Source organism: Glandiceps talaboti, chromosome 3 (assembly GCF_964340395.1).
Source record: "Glandiceps talaboti chromosome 3, keGlaTala1.1, whole genome shotgun sequence".
NCBI lineage: Eukaryota > Metazoa > Hemichordata > Enteropneusta > Spengelidae > Glandiceps > Glandiceps talaboti.
In genome coordinates this window covers 21,088,388-21,107,920 of record NC_135551.1, presented here as the reverse complement: position 1 = coordinate 21,107,920, position 19,533 = coordinate 21,088,388, and the positions used below count along the sequence as shown (strand labels likewise).

The following is a 19,533-nucleotide window of genomic DNA, read 5'->3' as shown; positions in this document are numbered from 1 at the left end:
TCCAAAAGGGACCGGTCAATTCCTTCAGCCTGGGGGGGGGGGTACAATCTACACAAGAGCTGTCAATGAGTCAATTTTCTGGATTCTGTTTATAAAGTGAAACAATGTGAATAAACTATGTTGACACAGTTTTTGGGCTTTATTGTCGATTTAAAGGGTAAAGTGGATATGACATCCAACTGTAATATTTCATAAATTGCCCCCCCCCCCACTGCAACCACATGTAATGCCCACTCCTAAAAATGTGTACATGTCCATGGCATCTCGCATTTTCTTTCTCCCCATAGCGGAATACTCTCCACTACCCTCTCCACGTCATCTAGAATTGAATCGTTGTACTGTCAGTGTCGGTACCTTTACTTGTCCCCTTCATCACGAACAGTCTGCTGAAATTGTAGGTTTTGCCCACTGAAATACTGGCTGTTTTCCCCTCAAGGTCACAAAATCGTGGACGAACATTTTTTGCACGAACAGGTGCGTTGGCTGCACTTGGCAACATCTAGTTTTGTTCACGAAATATTAAATACTAAATTTAGCGAAACAAGGGAACTGAGAGTGAGTCGAGCATCAGTAACAGTTGAGTATAAATAACTCGAGGGAAATAAGGTCAAACTCCATATTGTCGCACATGCACGAACAAGAATCAGACACAGAATAGAAAGGTATTGGAGAAAGTAATTACCAACTAAAAGAGCATATGTGATGTATAAAATATACAAATTACGGGCCATAGTAGATAAAACAACTCCAGTGGTGGATAGAAAACCACCGATCATCGCTGTGATACGATATCCATATTTTTCGGTTAATTTTCCCGCCAGTAGACCTGGAAACAAGCAGTATTGAATCGTTGATATAATATACATTATATTAATTGCGATTTATGGGTGAAACATCAGGGATTATTATAATAATTGAATGACTAAAATAACGTGGCCTAATTCCCTTTCACTCAGGAATACGCACGTTTTTTTTTTTCGTTTTTTTTGAGTGTTTGAACAAAGGGCAAAGGTTTCGTTCTAGAAGTAAAAACACCCTCGTAAATTATTATGTGGTAAGACTTACATACATGACTAACAGTATAGCCTTCATCATGAAGCAACATGCGACAGCGTGATGTGTCAGCAGTCGTACGAACAACATTTTGCAGCTTAAATTAGGCAAATGTGTGGTGAATTACCCGGAATACTTTCAAATCTGACTGTATTTATAAAGACAAGTAAATATATTCGTTCTTTTGTAGTGTCATGACCTGCGAATTGTTTCGCAACTCTGTCTCGATACTATACAATGTATTTACAAAACTCGACCTTTGAACCTTATTCACAATGAACATAGAACATTCCCAATTGCAAGTATCACCAAATTAATATGAATTTGATCAGGTACCATTACTTACCCGACATACAGTTTACAGCCCCAAGTACAGATGCAATCATGGCCACCTCTTCTGTCCCCTTGTCGAAATATTCAGCAAATTCTACAAGTATGAGTCCTATGGAAAAGAACACAACACCAATCATCATGTTTATGACCATTCCAGTAAAGGCTATCACCCAGCCATAGCCTCCGTCTGGTGGATCGCTGTCAATATTAGCTCTTTTCCTTCGCATCATTGTGGTTTGATTGGAGTAGTATGCCTCGCTAGGTCAAAGCTACATATACTAGCTTACAATGTCGTGTTTCCCATGAGTCTCGCGCGCGTTGTTCAGGTCAAGAAGCGGAAATGTCGTCAGGGATATGACTTCTTTTTACTAGGAGATTTAATTGACTGTCCGTTTTGCTTAGTTGTCAGTAATCCTGTTGGTTATCAGTTGGAAAGTAAGTAATTAACCCATAAAACTCATTAAGACAATGTGTGATCATTTTTAGTGTCATTTTTACCTCCCGTAAGGGTACGGGAGGTATTAAAATACAAATGTCTGTCTGTCTGTCTGTGTGTCTGTGTCATCATTTTCTAAAATTCGGCTGGCTCAATTGTAATGAAATTTGGAATATATAATCTTTTGGGTAATAGCTAGACCTGATTGGGTTTTCAGCAAGATCGGTTATTGTTTAATTAGAGAAATTTGCATATTAATGAAATCAAATAATTAAGCAATATCTTAAGACTGCATACTTCAATTTCAATATAATTTTGTATATTCGTTATAACAACATATATTTGTCCTATAAAATTTGATTCTGTACCTTACAGCGTTAACGAATAATTTGCATAATTAATTATTTTTTGTAATTAGGCTATATCTTAAGAATGCATTCTTCATATTCAACATAATTTAGTACATATGTTAATCATAAGAAAACACATATGTCCTATAAATTTAGTTGATGTACCTTACAGTGTTAATGAATAATTTGCATAATTAATGATTTTCGGCAATTAGGCTATATCATAAGAATACATACTTCAATTTCAATATAATTCAGTACACATGTTAACAATAACAGTCGCACATGTCCTGTAAAGCTTGTTGATGTACCTTTAAGTGTTAATTAATAATTTGCATAGTTAATCATTCTTGGTAATTAGGCTATATCTTACGACTGCATACTTCAATTTCAATACAATTCAGTACATACATTAACCATAACAAATTGTGTATATCCTATAAAGTTAGTTGATGTACCTTACAGTGTTAATGAATAATTTGCATAATTAATGATTTTAGGTAACTACGTTATATCTTAAAAATGCAAGCTTCAAATTTCGTAAAATATGACACATATATCAACCATAATAATACGCTCCTGTCCTATGAAGTTTGTTGCTACAACGTTTACCTTTTAATGAGTATTTTGAATAATGAACGATATTCAGTAATTAAGCAGTATCATGCACTCTTCAAATTCCGTATAATTTGGCACATACATTAACTTAAGAAAGCACGTTTGTCCAAAAAGAAAGCCTGTTACCATAGTTTTTATTTCATTTTAATGAGTTATTTGCATAATTAGTGATTCCATTACGGGAGGCATTCAGTTTAAATCTGGTGTTTGAGTATGTGCTAGTATAGTAATGATTAGAGATAAGAAAATATACCTTATTGATGTGGTGAAAAGCAAATATATATCAGAATAATCTTACCTTACAGCGCAGTCAATTCAACAGAAAGAAATATTTTTTGTAAAAGCACATGCATAATTGAAAAATAAAAAAATCACTGCTAAGATGAGTATTTAATAATAATTTTCCAAAGTCAAAAATACACATAAATATTCATGATCAATTGGTATGTATTATCATGTATTCCAGTGACGTATAACCTATACATCTTATATGTGAACTTGAGCTAGCCTCTATTATCACATTATCATTGTGATCATGAAGTCGAAAGGTGACGAGAGCAGACACTCCCGAACAAGCGTGAAACCACAGGGGACTCAGACTCAGTTAGTTTTGTTTACGAAAACAAAGAAACAAACAAAAAACCCACATAAATGAATAAATAAATAAATAAATAAATAAATACTGACAAACATCAACAACAGAGTAATCACAAATAAGTATCAAGAAGAATGATGTTTCGCAGTATCAAGAATTAGTATGTTTTATTTATTTATTTATTTATTTATTTATTTATTTATTTATTTATTTATGTGTCTGTTTGTTTTTATTTGTTTTCATAAACAAAACTAACTGAGCCTGAATCCCCTGTGGGTAAACCTCAGACCCCATCAAACATCGTTTGGTGGCCTACGGTTAAAACCGTAATTAGTCAATCACAATGCATCCAGAGCATCCATATCGATAAGGCCAAATAAAAAAAAATTGTTTGGTTCCCGACCCAACCTAGTTTTTCAAGCCGACCCTAAACTCTTTTTTTTTACTTATTCGAGAAAAATAATAATAAAATCGCGAAAATCTTGACATTTCACAAGAAATACTGGGTGTGAACACTGACATCAACTTAGAAAGACAATGTAAAACTATTCTTCCAATCTGTAATGGCTGTACATCTAAGAACTAAACAAGTACACAGAGACCAATAGGAAAATAATGGAAAACCTGAACGAGACACTCACACATGAAAAAAAAATAAAATAAAATAAAATAAAATAAAAATCTACCTCCCACAACTATTTTAAAATTGAATGTAATCGGAACCATGCATTTGTTTTTACGCCTAAGCATTGCCACCATCAGTAACTGCCATATTTGTTTTCTGATTGGATACCTGATCGAGACAACTTGTAAACAATATAGCGGCATGCACCAATGTCCGTCTCACTACATAGTGTAAATACACACATACTTCTATATTCCCTTAAATTTGGACTTTGCTGTTAATAGCGGTGTTGGGTGAGCTATCAACATAATGCTACCAAAATTAGACAACCAGCTCTCCAATGACTAATCAAAGGGATGTCGTCCAATCTACAACAACCTCTAAATGATTATTAGGTAGTGTATTCATTGAGATGTTTTCTTCGTCGTTTTGTTTTCTTTTGCGAGATCCAATTTTAGGTGCTAATACTATTAGTAGACCACTGACCATTGACACACCACCAGTGATGTAGAATGCGACATCAAAATTCTGTGTTTGGCCATAAATCCAACCTGGAATATATAAATTACAAATTTCATTCAATGTGATCTGTTATATCGCTGAAATCAATTTGTCCAGATGTGTGTCTTTCAGGAAAGAAACAAACAACATGATGCCTCTAGCCCGTGTGTGTCTTTCAGAAAAGATACAAACAGCATGATGTCCCTAGCCTGTGTGTGTCTTTCAGAAAAGATACAAACAACATGATGCCCCTAGCCTGTGTGTGTCTTTCAGAAAAGATACAGAGAGCATGATGCCCCTAGCCCATGTGTCTTTCAGAAAAGATACAGACAGCATGATGCCTCTAGCCTGTGTGTCTTTCAGAAAAGATACAGACAGCATGATGCCCGTAGCCCGTGTGTGTCTTTCAGAAAATATACAGACAGCATGGTGCCCTAGCCCTAGCCTGTGTGTGTCTTTCAGAAAAGATACAGACAGCATGGTGCCCCTAGCCTGTGCGTGTCTTTCAGAAAAGATACAGACAGCATGGTGCCCCTAGCCTGTGCGTGTCTTTCAGAAAAGATACAGACAGCATGGTGCCCCTAGCCTGTGTGTGTCTTTGAGAAAAGATACAGACAACACGATGTCACTAGCCTCTGTGTGTCTTTGAGAAAAAGATACGGACAACGATTCCCATGTACGTGTGTCTTACTGGAATATAAAATGTTTTGAATGTACCACACAGTAAGTGAGAAGAGTGTCTTTCAGTTTGACTCTACCGAACAACGCAGGTTTTCCCCGGGTACTCCGGTTTCCTCCTGCATTAACACTGAACCCATGAGGGATGGCCCTCACTGGACTTCTTGGGAGACAAGTGTTTAAATGCTTAAAGAACTATCCAGTATAAATAAAGATTATTATTATTATTATTATTATTATTATTATTATTATTATTATTATTATTATTATTATTATTATTATTAATGTGCAGTCCAATACATCAAAACTCCACTTTCCTGTATCAACTTACCATAAATATATCCAAAATTACAAACAGAACGTTTAGTATTATTGTCCGAGATCCCACATTATTGGGATTTGATAAACAAGAACAAAACTGTGTGTTTTGTACGGTATTAAAGCTTAAATAAAATTGATAATACCTCTAATCTCTCTGATATAACAGTAATGGTGAGTGTTAAGAGTATGTGGCATCTTCATTTTTTTTAAACTACTGGAAATGTAAGGTCTGGTAATGGAATAAATAAGTGAATTGCTTTTTCATCAGTCAAACCCACTATTTTGAACAGTGAAGGTTTCCTAGTAGCTGGACAAAATAGAACTCACACAGCAAGGCTAATGTTTGAATAAGAATTAATTTATAATTTTCATTTATGGGTTTTTAGAATGGAATATGACAGTGCAGGTGATGAATAGAGATACTTTCTAACAAGTGTCTGTTGTGATACATAACAAGTAGATTTTTATACTTAATCTATATAACTGTTGTCTGTTTGAGAGAAAAATGAATGCAGTCACAGCCATATATTTTAAGTTCAACCGGTAAATTTATATTTTTTGTACTTTCTTAAGAGCTCTCTCCCTTGGAACTCTGCAGAAGTGTAAATCAGGGATGTTTTTCGCATTGATCAGACATCGAAGAAAGCAGCAGTGCTCTATGATACCCAGAACTTAACCTCTCCCATGTATACACCCAAGGTACAGACATACTGGAAGTAGAGTGACACCATGGACATTTTGGAAAGGCCTACTAATATTACACATCTTGGGAAAAGAAAGGGTGATAATAACACATAATCATTTATTATAAGCTAATCAGTGTGGGTTATAGAAGTAGCTGTATAATTTTCTTACCAGTAAAAATAGGTCCACACAAATATCCAATGCCCATTGCGAAGTAGTCCCATCCAAAGGCTACAGGCATGTCTTTCTCTCCAACACACTCCTTTATAGCGATTGGTATGAGACACTGATACGTTCCACTAGACAATCCAATCATGCCAGCAAATATCAATAAAACAGTATAGACATTGGTCAAAGGATTAACCAATACAAAAACGCCGAATGTACTAATCGCAATGCCAAGAAAATGTGCTGCTGATATGATTTTAGAATCCACTATGAATCCGTGACATACACGTCCTGCTAGACTGCAAGCACCCAATATAGTCAGTAGAAATGCAGCATCCATCTTGGAGACACCAGTAGAAACTGTGCGAGCAAAGAGATGTGCATTCACTGCACTAACGCCAAATCCCTCGAGGAATTGGGCGATGCAAATAACAGTAAAGATCGTATTTTCAAAAAACAAGTTTAAACCAAGTATTGAAACAGCTTTGTTTACCTTGGAAGAAGAATTTGTATTTGCAAATAGTAAGCTTCCATTTTGATGTTTTACAGTATCTTTGTTGCTGACTAGACTCTGAAGTTCAGTGAAAGTTTGTTCTTCATTCAAAACATCAACCTTGATGGGTTTTCTTGGTTGACAAGAATTAGTGGAGACGTCTGAAGATATTATAATACAATGTTCAGCATCATCATCTCCAGATACTTTAGTCATAACTTGTGATGTCTTCTTTTTGTAAGGTTTTACAAAATTCATAGGTTTCATTAGTGCTCCACACACAAGAACCTGAGCACACATTCCAGCTGTTATGTACAGAGTTCCTCTCCAACCATAAAATTCTATTAATAGGTGTCCGAGTGGGGGATAAGCAAGCATGCCGATAGCCGAACCGGAGAAAGCTATGCCGTTTGCAATGCCCTGTCTTCTCTTGAAATACTTGTTTATCGCTAAAATTGCTGCGACAAAGGCCAATCCCAAACCTAGGCCTACAGGTGAAGAAAGAAAGAATCTGAGATACAATATAATAAGTAAACTACAAAACCATATATTGCAAAGGTTGTAATGTTATTAAAACCTGCCCAAGTTGTAATTGAGACTGACACATCTATTTCATCATAACTAAGACTATTTTCGCTAGAAATTGGACATTTACTTATAAAAGACATTGAATGTTAGTATGTTGTGTAGCTGTGAGTTCAATAACTTTCATTTCAAATTGAGGGTATACTCTCAATGATTAAATAATATATATATATATATATATATATATATATATATATATATATATATTTCTATATATATATATATATATATATATATAACTATTAATTTGTTCACAATCTACACAAGTGCTGTCAACAAGTCAATTTTCTGAATTCTTTTTAGAAAGTGAAACAAACGTGGATAGACTATGTTGACACAGTTTTGGGCTTCATTGTCGATTAAAGGGTAAAGTGGAAACTGTTCGTATGATGCCCCTCCCCCTGCAAAATTTCATAAAATGCTTTCCCACTGTATCCACATATAATGCCCACTCCTAAAAATGTGGTCATGGCATCTCTCATTTTCTTTCTCCCCATATCGGAATACTCTCCACTACCCTCTCCACATCATTTAGTATTGAATTGTTGTACTGTCAGTACCTTTATTTTTCCCCCGGCCCCTTCATCACGACAGTCTCCTGAAAATGTAAGTTTTGCCCCCTGAAATACTGGCTGTTTTCCCTTCAAGGTCACAAAATCGTGTACGAACATTTTTTGCACGAATAGGTTCGTTGGCTGCACTTGGCAACATCTAGTTTGTTCAAGGTAATGCAAAATATTAAATACTAAATTTAGCGAAGCAATTGCAAGGGAACTGAGAGTGAGTCGAGTGTACATCAGCAATAGTTGAGTATAAATAACCCGAGGGAAATGAGGTCAAACTCTATCTGTTTGTCGCACATGCACGAACAAGAATCAGACACTGAATAGAAAGGTTTGGAGAAAGTACTTACCAACTAAAAGAGCATATGTGATGTATAAAATATACAAATTACGGGCCATAGTAGATAAAACAACTCCAGTGGTGGATAGAAAACCACCGATCATCGCTGTGATACGATATCCATATTTTTCGGTTAATTTTCCCGCCAGTAGACCTGGAAACAAGCAGTATTGAATCGTTGATATAATATGCATTATATTAATTGCGATTCATGGGTGAAACATCAGCGATTATTATAATAATTGACTGACTAAAATAATTCCCTTTCACTCAGGAATACGCACGGTTTTTTTTTGAGTGTTTGAACAAAGGACAACGGTTTCGTTCTAAAAAAAAGTAAAAACGCCCTCGTAAATTATTTCGTGGTACATACACGACTAACTATATAGCCCTCATCACGAAGTAACATGCGACAACATGATGTGCCAGCAGCCATTTTAGTACGAATAACATTTTACGAACAACATTTTTCGGAATAGTTTCAAACCTTAGTGTAGAAAGCCAAGTAAACATATTCCTTCTTTTAAGTGACTCTGTCCGGATATCATATTTACAAAACTTGACCTTGGAACTTAAACCTGAATCACAACGCACATAGAAATAAGAGCGTGTATTATTTAAAACATCCGAATAATCCCAATCGTGATTTGTGGATAGGAGAAATATCATATGGCAAGTGTAAGCATCACCAAATTAATATGAGTTTAATCAGGTACCATTACCTACCTGACATACAGGCTAGCGCCCCGAGTACAGATGCAATCATGGCCACCTCTTCTGTCCCCTTGTCGAAATATTCAGCAAATTCTACAAGTATGAGTCCTATGGAAAAGAACACAACACCAATGATCATGTTTATGACCATTCCAGTAAAGGCTATCACCCAGCCATAGCCTCCGTCTGGTGGATCTCTGTCAATATTAGCTCTTTTCCTTCGCATCATTGTGGTTTGACAGTGGTGGTGGTACGCCTCTCTCGGTCAAAGAATAATTAAGCTTACAGTATTGTACTAGTATTACCCAGGAATCTCGCTCGCGTGTTGTTCATCGGAAATGTCGTCAGGGATAGAACTTATTTTTAACTGGGGGGGGGGGTGTCGATGTTGCGAAGCTGAACTTCGATTTTCTGGAAACAACTCCCTACCTCGATTCAATGGCCAAAAGAAAGTTCACTGAGTTCATTCCTTCCAGTAAAGATGAAATTTTACAAATTTTAATTACCCTCACAATACATAATTATTAGGCATATATCACTCAGGATGCAAAGAATTCCTCGTTTTGTCACAAAATGATGTTGTAATATATTCTTATACTAGAATATAATTGACTACTGTTCTATGACCGTTATTACTTTTCTCTGTGTCTCCCTTGAGTTGGTTTTATTGCGATTAAATACTCATCGTCTCTCAGCAGGTTTTTCGGTCCGTGTTTGACTCATTAGGGGGTAAACCATTTGATTTCAGGGGAGTTTGGGGATTGGGCACGGGGGGTGGGGGGGGCGATTCACTGATGATGCCTCCAAACCCAAACTGTTTTCGTACCATATCCAAAAAGAGAGAGAGACCCTTTCTCATACCAACTGTATCGCACAAAATAGATACTATGGATTGCTTTGAAGTGTCCCATTTGTAAGAACAGGAGACACTGTGGTAATATAGTGATGTTTTCATCTTATTATCGCCAAAGGTGACTAATAAAATACAATGTATTTTCAAAACAAGTGCCACAAGAAGACATCAAAACACAACGTTGCAACGAAGTTTCCATTAAATCATTGCTATTAATTTACAATTTGTAGTACTGACACTGGATAACGTTAAATGTTACTGTCATTATATGACCGTGCTTGGGTCATTTCATTTTATTTTATTAGATTTTACTTTTCCCGGGGTATTTTTTAATTTTCCAATGGACTAGTTGTATCTAAATTCGTTAGGGGGGTTGGGTTAAAACCACATACTTTTTACGATACCTGTACATGCTGAAAAGTATACCGTTTCTCATACATTAATATTTGTGAGCACAAAAAAAACCCCACCCCTTTCCAGAGGACCCTCCCCGTATGGTCGTCTATGGAAGTTGCCACGTGCACCCCCACCCCGCCACCCCGCGGCTACGCATTTAACACTGAGCGAGTTGCATTTTAACGCTGAGCGCGTTCAAGTGAAAGGCCTTGAGAGTTTACGGCTTGCGTTGAATATATGTATTTAGGTTGGCCGTTATTGATCTATGCCAGTGACTCTCCTTACTGAGCAAATATACGACTTGGGCCGGACGAACAACGTCATCATATATCATAGGGGCCGTCAAAAGTTGTATGTTTTCGCACAGTCGTAAACCACAGCGCTAGCCTCTTTTTCGGCACCGTCCAAGACGTTATTTTCGTTATTTCACAGTGTATGCGTATCGTGGAAGAAGTAACAGCTCTGTAGGTGTGTAGGTGAGACTTTCCAGGCCTACAGAGTGGTCATTTTCAGGTATGACATGATATTTGTAATATCCATTTTTATTCCCAGTTGTTTAAACAGTGGTTTAGACCGCCCAAACACACCACGACTTACACTAATGGTTGTCAATAGCACAGTAGTGTTGTTTTGTTTACAACTGGCCTAGATATACATATATATATAAGAATGGTGACTGCGATGTTCGAACCACCCAAAGTCCCTCTCTTTCAATGTCACTGCGTTCGTTCGAACAAACAGACAGACAATATGACACGCGATTATCCTTTGCAACTAGCAACAGCTATTGTTGTTAGTAATATTGCATATTTTTTAAAGCAGTGTCATCTTTGTCTTAAGATTTATTGATAAACAACGACTCAAAACGAATCAACAACCTTCATGATTTTGTGTCCTCATCGTGCCTAGCTAGCCCCGGGGCCTTGCCTACTAGTTACCATACCGAAACGAGCCGTTTCTACTTTCAGTGATGATGTACGTACACCCCGGTACATAGAAAAACTAGCGCATGTGTTCATCATTACACTAAATTATTATGGAGGTCACGGAACTGTTCGTTGATTGCATGCCATGATACCAACGCTTGTCAATTTCTATTTTAATACATTGTATTTAAATTGCCTAGACGAGCATAGTCTAGGTCCTGACAGGGAACCAGAGGAGGCTGGAAGGGGTGCAGAGCATGATGTGTAAAAACAACTGTGATAGCTCATTTACGCAGTGAGCCGCTATTGTGTACACTTCGACTATGATGAGTGGTACGTTTACAATGGTGGCTGGCTCAGTGCTCACCAGCCAGCTGTATTTTGGGGCATTTTCAACTCGCCGTAACTTTCACAACAATTCATGATTTTGGATACTTTAAAGCGAAAATCTTGACTGATATTTCTCCCTCCGTGCTAGAAGAATCGATTTCGGAATTATTGATAGGAATACTGTGATTTTTCGGCGATTTCGTGAAGAATACTTGACCCCGCTGAGGTCGGAAATTTCGGCCCGGTTTTTCGCCCCAAATTTACAAATTTTGCTAAATAGATGTATTCTTGTGTACTTTTAAATGGCTATTGTTAGAAATAGACAAGGTCTGTTCAAGATTTTCGGTAGAAAGCGGGTCATCCGACCCAGAGTCGAAGGTGACCTCCATTGACAAGTGATGTGACGTGACGTGACAGGCGAGCTTCTCACAACTTGCTCAACTACTACAGTAATTAATATCACTGTTCACACCCATTTTCACCATTGACCCTACACGAAAGGGTCTGTTTTCGCACATGTTGAGATATTGTCAAGCTTAAATGTAACTTGCCAAATTCGATATCACCCTGCAATCGTGTGTAATAGTGACACCAGAATAAAGGCAACTCGCGTAAGCAGGTCGTATTTTTGAGTGCAGTGTCCTGAGTACAGCACCTCGACTTTACTCAGTCTACGTAGCTAACAACGGTAGATGCATGTCTACCTTCCAAAATACACACATTTGCTCAAAAGATAATAAATGAATAGATAAATACAACAACAACAACAACAACAACAACAACAACAACAACAAGACTTCGGACTTTTTATTATAAAGTTTTCTATTGCCATAAATTGTGCGAGTCTCTCAGTTTCGCATATTTTAATCCGACATGGTTTTGCTCCCTTGTCTGGCAATGCGACAAACACGTGTAGCAAAATGTGCTCAGGCTACATAAATTGTGGTAACGTATGATGAGGTATTTTTGATCATGTAGGCATTGCGAAATATTATATAACTAGCAAGGTAGATGTAATATATGTAATTTTGAGCTGGAATGACGAGATTTGTAGATACTGACATATACCCTTTGATATTTCGAGTGACTGGCATGAAAGCCATGTGAAGAGGAAACTATTCACTACATGGATCCGTAATATGAGTGTTTACTGAACATATTAAAGCTTAGACATAAAATAGGCCTTGGTCTTGGAGGTCTCAATTGTCTATCATACTTGTAATAGATGACGTTGTTGTACATTAATTTTTTTAACAATTAGTTTGTAAGATGTAAGCTAAATTATTTCTTTAGCTATCATCAGGGGGTAGGAAAGGGGTTTACATTAAATTACATTCAGGTCTTTTTCTCACGCAAGACAAATTTATAGAAGTCAACACAGAGATGGTTTAATACGAAACAAAATGTAACATGAAGAACAGAAGAAAGTCCAGATTTGGCACAGCAAATCGACTAGCCATAGCGACGAATCTGAAAATAAACAGAAAAATGACTTGATAAGAGTGAAAAGGGCAAAATTTTAAGGATACAAGAGAAAATGCTGAAAATTAGTGTTACGGGTAACGATCATTGCACGACACGGGAGTGTCAACAAGCACACCCGGCCAGCAAGTGTAGGACAGCCGTCAACGGCCAAGCCACTACGTATGCACAATGGGTCGCCATCTTGAAAACATCCAAAATCAACAAAAAGTAATGAAAATTTATACACATTATACGACGGGGTATTGGGAAGATCGCTGCAGAGCAACGAAATTCACAACGATAATTAATAGAAAAGTGACAAAAGCATACACAAAAACATAATTTTGTGTTAAAACGACCGAGGTGAAAAACACAGAAATGTAGATATGGATAACATTGACTTGTCGAGTACCAAAGTTCGTGTTCGTTTTAGACACACTATAAAAACTGAAAACACTATTGCCATGTTGCATTACACTCGTAATGGTCATTTTAAAAAATAGTGATAGTTTGAACGAAAGACTAATGACGCAAATGGTAATAAAACGGATAAAAGCATCGGGTACTCACCGAGGTCATCAGCGTCAGATCGGGATTGTAGTACGTAATACGGTCCCTGTCAGGACCTAGACCAAGACGAGTACTGAAAGAGCGATCGGGCCGCATTCGGTTGTTTTTGGCCGTGCAACCAAACTATCCAACCAATTATGATTTACCGATAGCCTAGCTATTCGTCGATATTTGCACACGAATCAGAATATTATATATGTATATATATGGTAGGACAGGTCAGTGTCTTTAACCGGGGGGGGGGGGGAATGCGGGTGAGAGTCCAACAAAAAGTCTCTGATACCAATCTCTAAAAGAGAATGACCCCATCACATTTTGTTCATCGTCGTGAACCACAGCCATATGTCGTTGCTTTAGCAGAAATATTTGTTCTGGCTTTAATACAAGTGGGATGTTGTTGATTGATTTAAAATTACAGATCCCCCCCACCCCATCCCAAGCTATCACATGTTGAGTAAATCCATTGTAACTTAGTAGATTTGACACCAAATATCGAATATGACATACATTACAAGACTGTGTCATCATATACTGCCAAATTACCTTTACAGACAGTGTTGAATTGTTCAAATAAAACAGAAGTAACTTATCGTGAATGATGTGTTATCCATAACCTAGGATGTCCTAGAAGCTCGTGGTCCTTTGATTCTCTTCGTTAGTAAATCTATGCAGTTATTCCTATAAGGGGTGAGAAAAATGCTTCAGTGTCGGTTAAAATAAACAAAATTCCTTAATTCCCATCCGACGAGAACGTTTTTCGTTGGAAATCAGTTTTGTACCCCTAGATACAAATATTTCTAACAATGTCGTCAAATCGAAAAATCGAAAAATGTTTGGCACTAAAATATGCATGTTTGGATCGAGGGCTTTGTACACATTGCTACATACACATGCGATATTGATTGTGCTGTCTAAAAACAATTATCAATTTAGACCAATTAAGTTTGAAAAGAGGGGATGGGTCTAATACCTAACTAAAAGAAAAAAGCGGTTGGGTACGGGTGGGGTTAGTCTGTAAGGTACGCTGCAAGCTGTGACGGGGCGCCCTCACACATTGGTCAACGAGGGCGGAACGACACGACGTATATTTGCAGTCAGGGTGGGTGGGGGTGGGGATATGATGCCCAACTAGAAGAATTTAGCATAATTTTATCCAACATTGAACTGTTGATCTCGCCCCTTAATACTAGTACTGTGTAAATGTACACAAAGTCGTATTTATTATAGGTCTGAAATACTGTGCATCGACTGCAGTCACTCACTAAAACATTGCCCTTTCTTGCAGAATGACTAAAAAGAAGCCACGCAATGATGGTGGTGGTCCAATAGACGGTGGCTATGGATGGGTGGTTGCTATTGCCGGGATGGTGGCACATATCATCATCGGCGGAGTGTATTATGCAAGTAGTATTTTTTTGGTCGAGTTTGTAGAGTATTTCCAGCAGGGAGCGGCCCAAGCTTCATGGATTGGGGCACTTTACGGTTCTGTGTTCATGTTTACAGGTAATTCATTATCTCATCACGTTCAACATACCAACAGTTCAGTTATGCATGGTGTATATAAAAAATTAAAAAGCAATCAGAACTTGGAAACCCTTCTGAGTTTTGTTAAGAACACCAAGTTCTTATTTGCATTCTTTTTAAAAAGACAAACTATACAGTTGTGCTACAACACCATTGGCGCTATTTTTTTATATACATATTTTTTTTTATTTGTTAGTTCTATTTTCAATTGTATTTCAGGTCCACCGGCATCAGCTTTGACACGTAAATTTGGAACACGTCCGATTTTAGCGATGGGCTGTGTTCTCTCCACCACTGGAATCGTTCTGTCGACATTTGCCCCGTCCTTAGTTGTTTTGTACTTCACCTATGGACTGCTAGTTGGTAAGACTCCAAGTGACTGGGGATAGGGAGGGGGAGGGGGGGATATGATTATAATATTTATATGATTTGAAGCTAATTGAATGGCAAGTCTACGAATATATATTGAAATATACTGTCAGATTGGACGCCATATCGACTACCATGAGAGGTATTCACAGAAGAGAGAGAGAGGGAGAGAGAGAGAGAGAGAGAGAGAGAGAGAGAGAGAGAGAGAGAGAGAGAGAGAGAGACAGACAGACAGACAGACAGACAGACAGACAGACAGACAGACAGACAAACAAACAGCATATACTCTGACGTACAAACTGGCGCGAAAACATGAACTTTGTAAGAAGTGTGAGGATATTAAGACAGACAGACAGACAGACAGACAGACAGATGCAGTTAGAAATTAATTGTGGCGTAATCAACAGATTTGTCTTTTCGCAATGATAATGCTTCTAGGCCACCTTTGAATTCTCCTCGCGTACTTCCATTGATTCTAATTTGTTCATATTTTTTTCAGGTACAGGCTTCGGACTCTCGTCTATATCATCCCTTCTCCTTCTGACCAAGTACTTCAGGAAAAGGTACGCTATTGCGAATGGACTGGTCTTTTCAGGATATGCAAGCGGACTTTTAATATTCCCACTGCTATTTCGTTACCTGATCGACACATATGGATGGCGTGGCTCTATGTTAGTCATCGGTTCTATAAATGCTAACACATTAGTATGTGGCGCCCTAATGAGACCTTTGAAAACCACGAAGTATCGAAAATCTATAAAACTATCGAAAAAAACCTTATCTGATGAACAGAACGAGATTGAAGTCCACGAACAGGAAGTAGAGAAAAACCTGATGCTCCCAATCCAGAATGAACTAACGTTATCCAATCGAAAGGAGAAGACCTTAAGAAATGAGGATTTTAATGGTAATGTAAATTGTCAGTACGTGAAAAGTACAAGGGCTCTTAGACATTCTTGTAGTATACAAATCTCTGAGTGCCACCGTTGCAAAGAAACTTGGTCAAGAAGACTGCGTACGGCATGCACTCACTTTGGGTTGAATCTGTTTATCGAAAACCGTACATTCTCACTTATTTGCTTTGCCCAATTTCTAGAAGGACTTGGGTACAGCGTTACAAACGCGCATCTCGTTGCACGTGTAGTTTTCTCAGGAGTTTCAAAAATGGACGCTAGCTTGCTCTTAACAATAACGGGAGGAGCAGGTTTAACTGCTCGGCTCGGACATGGTTTCCTAGTTGACCTTAAAATTATATCTCCTACACGTCTCCTCGGTATTGCCATAGCAATGTACGGGATAGTGATGTTGATATTCCTGGCAACTAATCAGTATGCAGTCTTAGCCATACTGGCGGCATTTCTTGGAATCAGCAGTGGTATGTACCAAGCTTTGATACCAGTTAGCATGAGGGAATGTGTTGGTGAGAAGGATATGGGTGCTGCTTTCGGATGGGACTATTTCCTTATGGGTGTTGGATATTTTGTTGGTCCCCCCGTTGCAGGTAAGGTATTAGGCAACCCACGTAATATGCTTCACTGTCGCAAACCAAAGTTGATATTCCTTCCGAGACACTGCATGCGAAATGCGTCTTGGACGCAGAGCCGTAAAAGAGGCTGTGCGTGGTTTACGACGTTGATATGCTTTTACAATGGTCGTGGAAAATTTGCATGTTAATCTTATTGCAGATTGATGTATGGAAAGCCACGTGTAAAATCGATGAACTTCAATTTGTTGATATTATTGTTTGCCCTATCAGCTCGCCCATCTCATACAGGTTATAGTTTGTACTAAACGAAGTTAGTAAATACACAGAGTTTATGACCAAGAAGGAAATGATAAACTCCTGTCTCACAGGTATCAGAAAATAGTGTCGTGAAAGTAATGTGTGTCTATCTATGTTTTAGTTTAGAACATGGTACTAATTTATGGCCTAAACTCAATATTGATTATTACTATAACTCTTAATAAGGGCGACACTCACTCCATTAAATAAAGGTATTTTCATAAATTTTATGTTCTGAAGAGTCAAATAATTTCACATCACGTAATTTCGCTCCGTTGCCAAGAAACACCGAATTTAAACTTCATCCCTATTCTTTATATGATACACAAAGGGTCTTAGCATGGGTCTTAATATATATGAATATTTATTAGGTGAACACTGAATATTCATGAATCCTAAAAGCTTATTTCCATTAGATAAATAGTCACAAATATTAAATGCCAATGAAGCAATGGTGCATCACTCTGAAAGAACAATAGTTGTGAAACAGTTTCAATTTGGCCATGGTGGTTCTTGCGGCAACGGAGTGAAAATTATGTGATGTGAAATCATGAAATGGCTCTCTTAGAACCCAAAGTGTATTAAAATACTTTCACTTCCTGGAGTAGCTTTCCCCTTTTACGTGTTTTTGTAACGTTGATTATTTTTATACAACTTTCAGGTTGGCTGTACGACAGTGCTGGGCACTATGACGTAGCATTTTCCTTGGCCGGAACGTTGATGATCACTAGTGGGACAATCGTTGTTATAGCATCGTGTGTACAATCTTGTAGTACAAACAAGGAGACCGAATTAAACGTTAAATGTTCAACGCAAACAGATGACAGCAAAGCAATAATCGTACACGACTACTCTGTCAGCTCAGTTTGATCTTTTAAATAATGCTTAATTGTAAACTGTAAACAAAAGTTGAGTCACTTATAATTTAAGCGAAAAAGATACGTCGTGTCGTTCCGCCTTCACCGGCGTCCTCTCACCGAATACATGCATGTAGAGATAGGTTTCCGCTAACGCTGTTAGTATTTTCGATCGATATACACATGATTGTAGTATTTATATATCGATGGGAGGGTTCACCGATGTGTGAGGGCGCCTCGTCACGGCTTACCTTACTAGAACCGTACGAGGTCTGAGCCAGTCAAACCTTGGAGGTATAAACCTCACTGGTTAAACATTCCTGGATAATTTACATTTGGGTTTTGCGTCATCACAATGACAAAATAAGAGAAGAAGTGGTACTTAAGCATTTAGAGATACCCCCCTCCTTCCATTCAACGTTAAAATCATAAATGAATCACGATACCTTGTGTTTTCTTGATTAAACTACTACAGTACTGCAAGCTGTTTTGGATTTAGAATAGGTGCCATGGCATCAAATGATATTGCCGGTATCAATATCACATTGATCGTAACCAAGGCACTGCGCTGTAAGTACAGTGCAGTATTCATACATTTTTACAACTTTTGCAAAATACCATTGTATATGTATAGATATCAGATGTTTTACAAGACATATTTTGCATATATAGTATCTGGCGTCAGCTACTATACTGGTAGGCACTACCTTTTTCAATTCTAAAATAAAACGATATATGCATATTATGCTAGCTCTATGTCCTTGTTTCAGTTGCATTGATGTCCCAGCCATTACTATCGCCACAAAGCTGCCGATCGATATACAATAATATGGAACGTACACCGTTCGTGGCTTGACATCGCGTTAACGACGAGAGGTTTGACATCGCGTTAACGACGAGAGGTAGGAGATCACGAAGGGAACTGGTAATTTCATATTGACGCAACACGTGGAACTGGGGATATGGTTTATTTCTAAATCAACAACGACCTGTTGATGGCTGTCATTAATGTTGGCTGGAGCAGCAGCGGTTTTTAAAATCACATTGAGGTGTGTGTGTGTGTGTGTGTGTGTATGTAATACTATGTATGTGTGTGTGTGTGTGTGTGTGTGCGCGCGCGCGTAGGTATGCATGCATGCCTGCGTGTGCGTGCATGTGTGTATGTATGTATGTACGTGCGTGTTAGGGGTGTATGCGTTTATTCATTCATTTGTGTGTGTGTGTGTGTGTGTGTGTGTGTGTGTATGTATGTGTATATATGTATGTATGTATGTATGTATGTATGTATGTATGTATGTATGTGTGTGTGTGTGTGTATGTATGTATGTATGTATGTATGTATGTATGTGTGTGTGTGTGTGTATGTGTGTGTGTGTGTGTGTGTGTGGTGGGTAAGGGGTAACC

The 19,533-nt window shown here is 37.9% G+C and overlaps 2 protein-coding genes across 2 annotated transcripts; one reads left to right on the top strand and one right to left on the bottom strand.

Annotated features, from left to right (window-relative positions):
* Nucleotides 1-4,358: 4,358 nt before the first annotated feature.
* On the bottom strand, nt 4,359-9,286 carry LOC144433191 (monocarboxylate transporter 12-like). Its single transcript, XM_078121500.1, has 4 exons — nt 9,070-9,286; nt 8,354-8,497; nt 6,366-7,343; nt 4,359-4,561 (listed from the first exon to the last, which is right to left on the bottom strand). Exons 1-4 carry the CDS (start codon nt 9,284-9,286, stop codon nt 4,359-4,361), a joined length of 1,542 nt encoding a protein of 513 aa, XP_077977626.1.
* A 5,596-nt stretch (nt 9,287-14,882) lies between these two features.
* On the top strand, nt 14,883-18,142 carry LOC144433190 (monocarboxylate transporter 12-like). Its single transcript, XM_078121499.1, has 4 exons — nt 14,883-15,099; nt 15,340-15,483; nt 15,989-16,990; nt 17,934-18,142. Exons 1-4 carry the CDS (start codon nt 14,883-14,885, stop codon nt 18,140-18,142), a joined length of 1,572 nt encoding a protein of 523 aa, XP_077977625.1.
* The last annotated feature ends 1,391 nt before the right edge of the window (nt 18,143-19,533 follow it).

Coding starts and splice junctions, on each gene's coding strand:
- LOC144433191 (XM_078121500.1), bottom strand. CDS start 9,286: ATGATGCGAAGGAAAAGAGCTAATATTGACAGAGATCCACCAGACGGA. Junction 8,498..9,069: donor GGCGCTAGCCTGTATGTCAG/GTAGGTAATGGT, acceptor GCTTGTTTCCAG/GTCTACTGGCGGGAAAATTA. Junction 7,344..8,353: donor CACATATGCTCTTTTAGTTG/GTAAGTACTTTC, acceptor CTTCACCTGTAG/GCCTAGGTTTGGGATTGGCC.
- LOC144433190 (XM_078121499.1), top strand. CDS start 14,883: ATGACTAAAAAGAAGCCACGCAATGATGGTGGTGGTCCAATAGACGGT. Junction 15,484..15,988: donor CACCTATGGACTGCTAGTTG/GTAAGACTCCAA, acceptor TATTTTTTTCAG/GTACAGGCTTCGGACTCTCG. Junction 16,991..17,933: donor TGTTGGTCCCCCCGTTGCAG/GTAAGGTATTAG, acceptor TACAACTTTCAG/GTTGGCTGTACGACAGTGCT.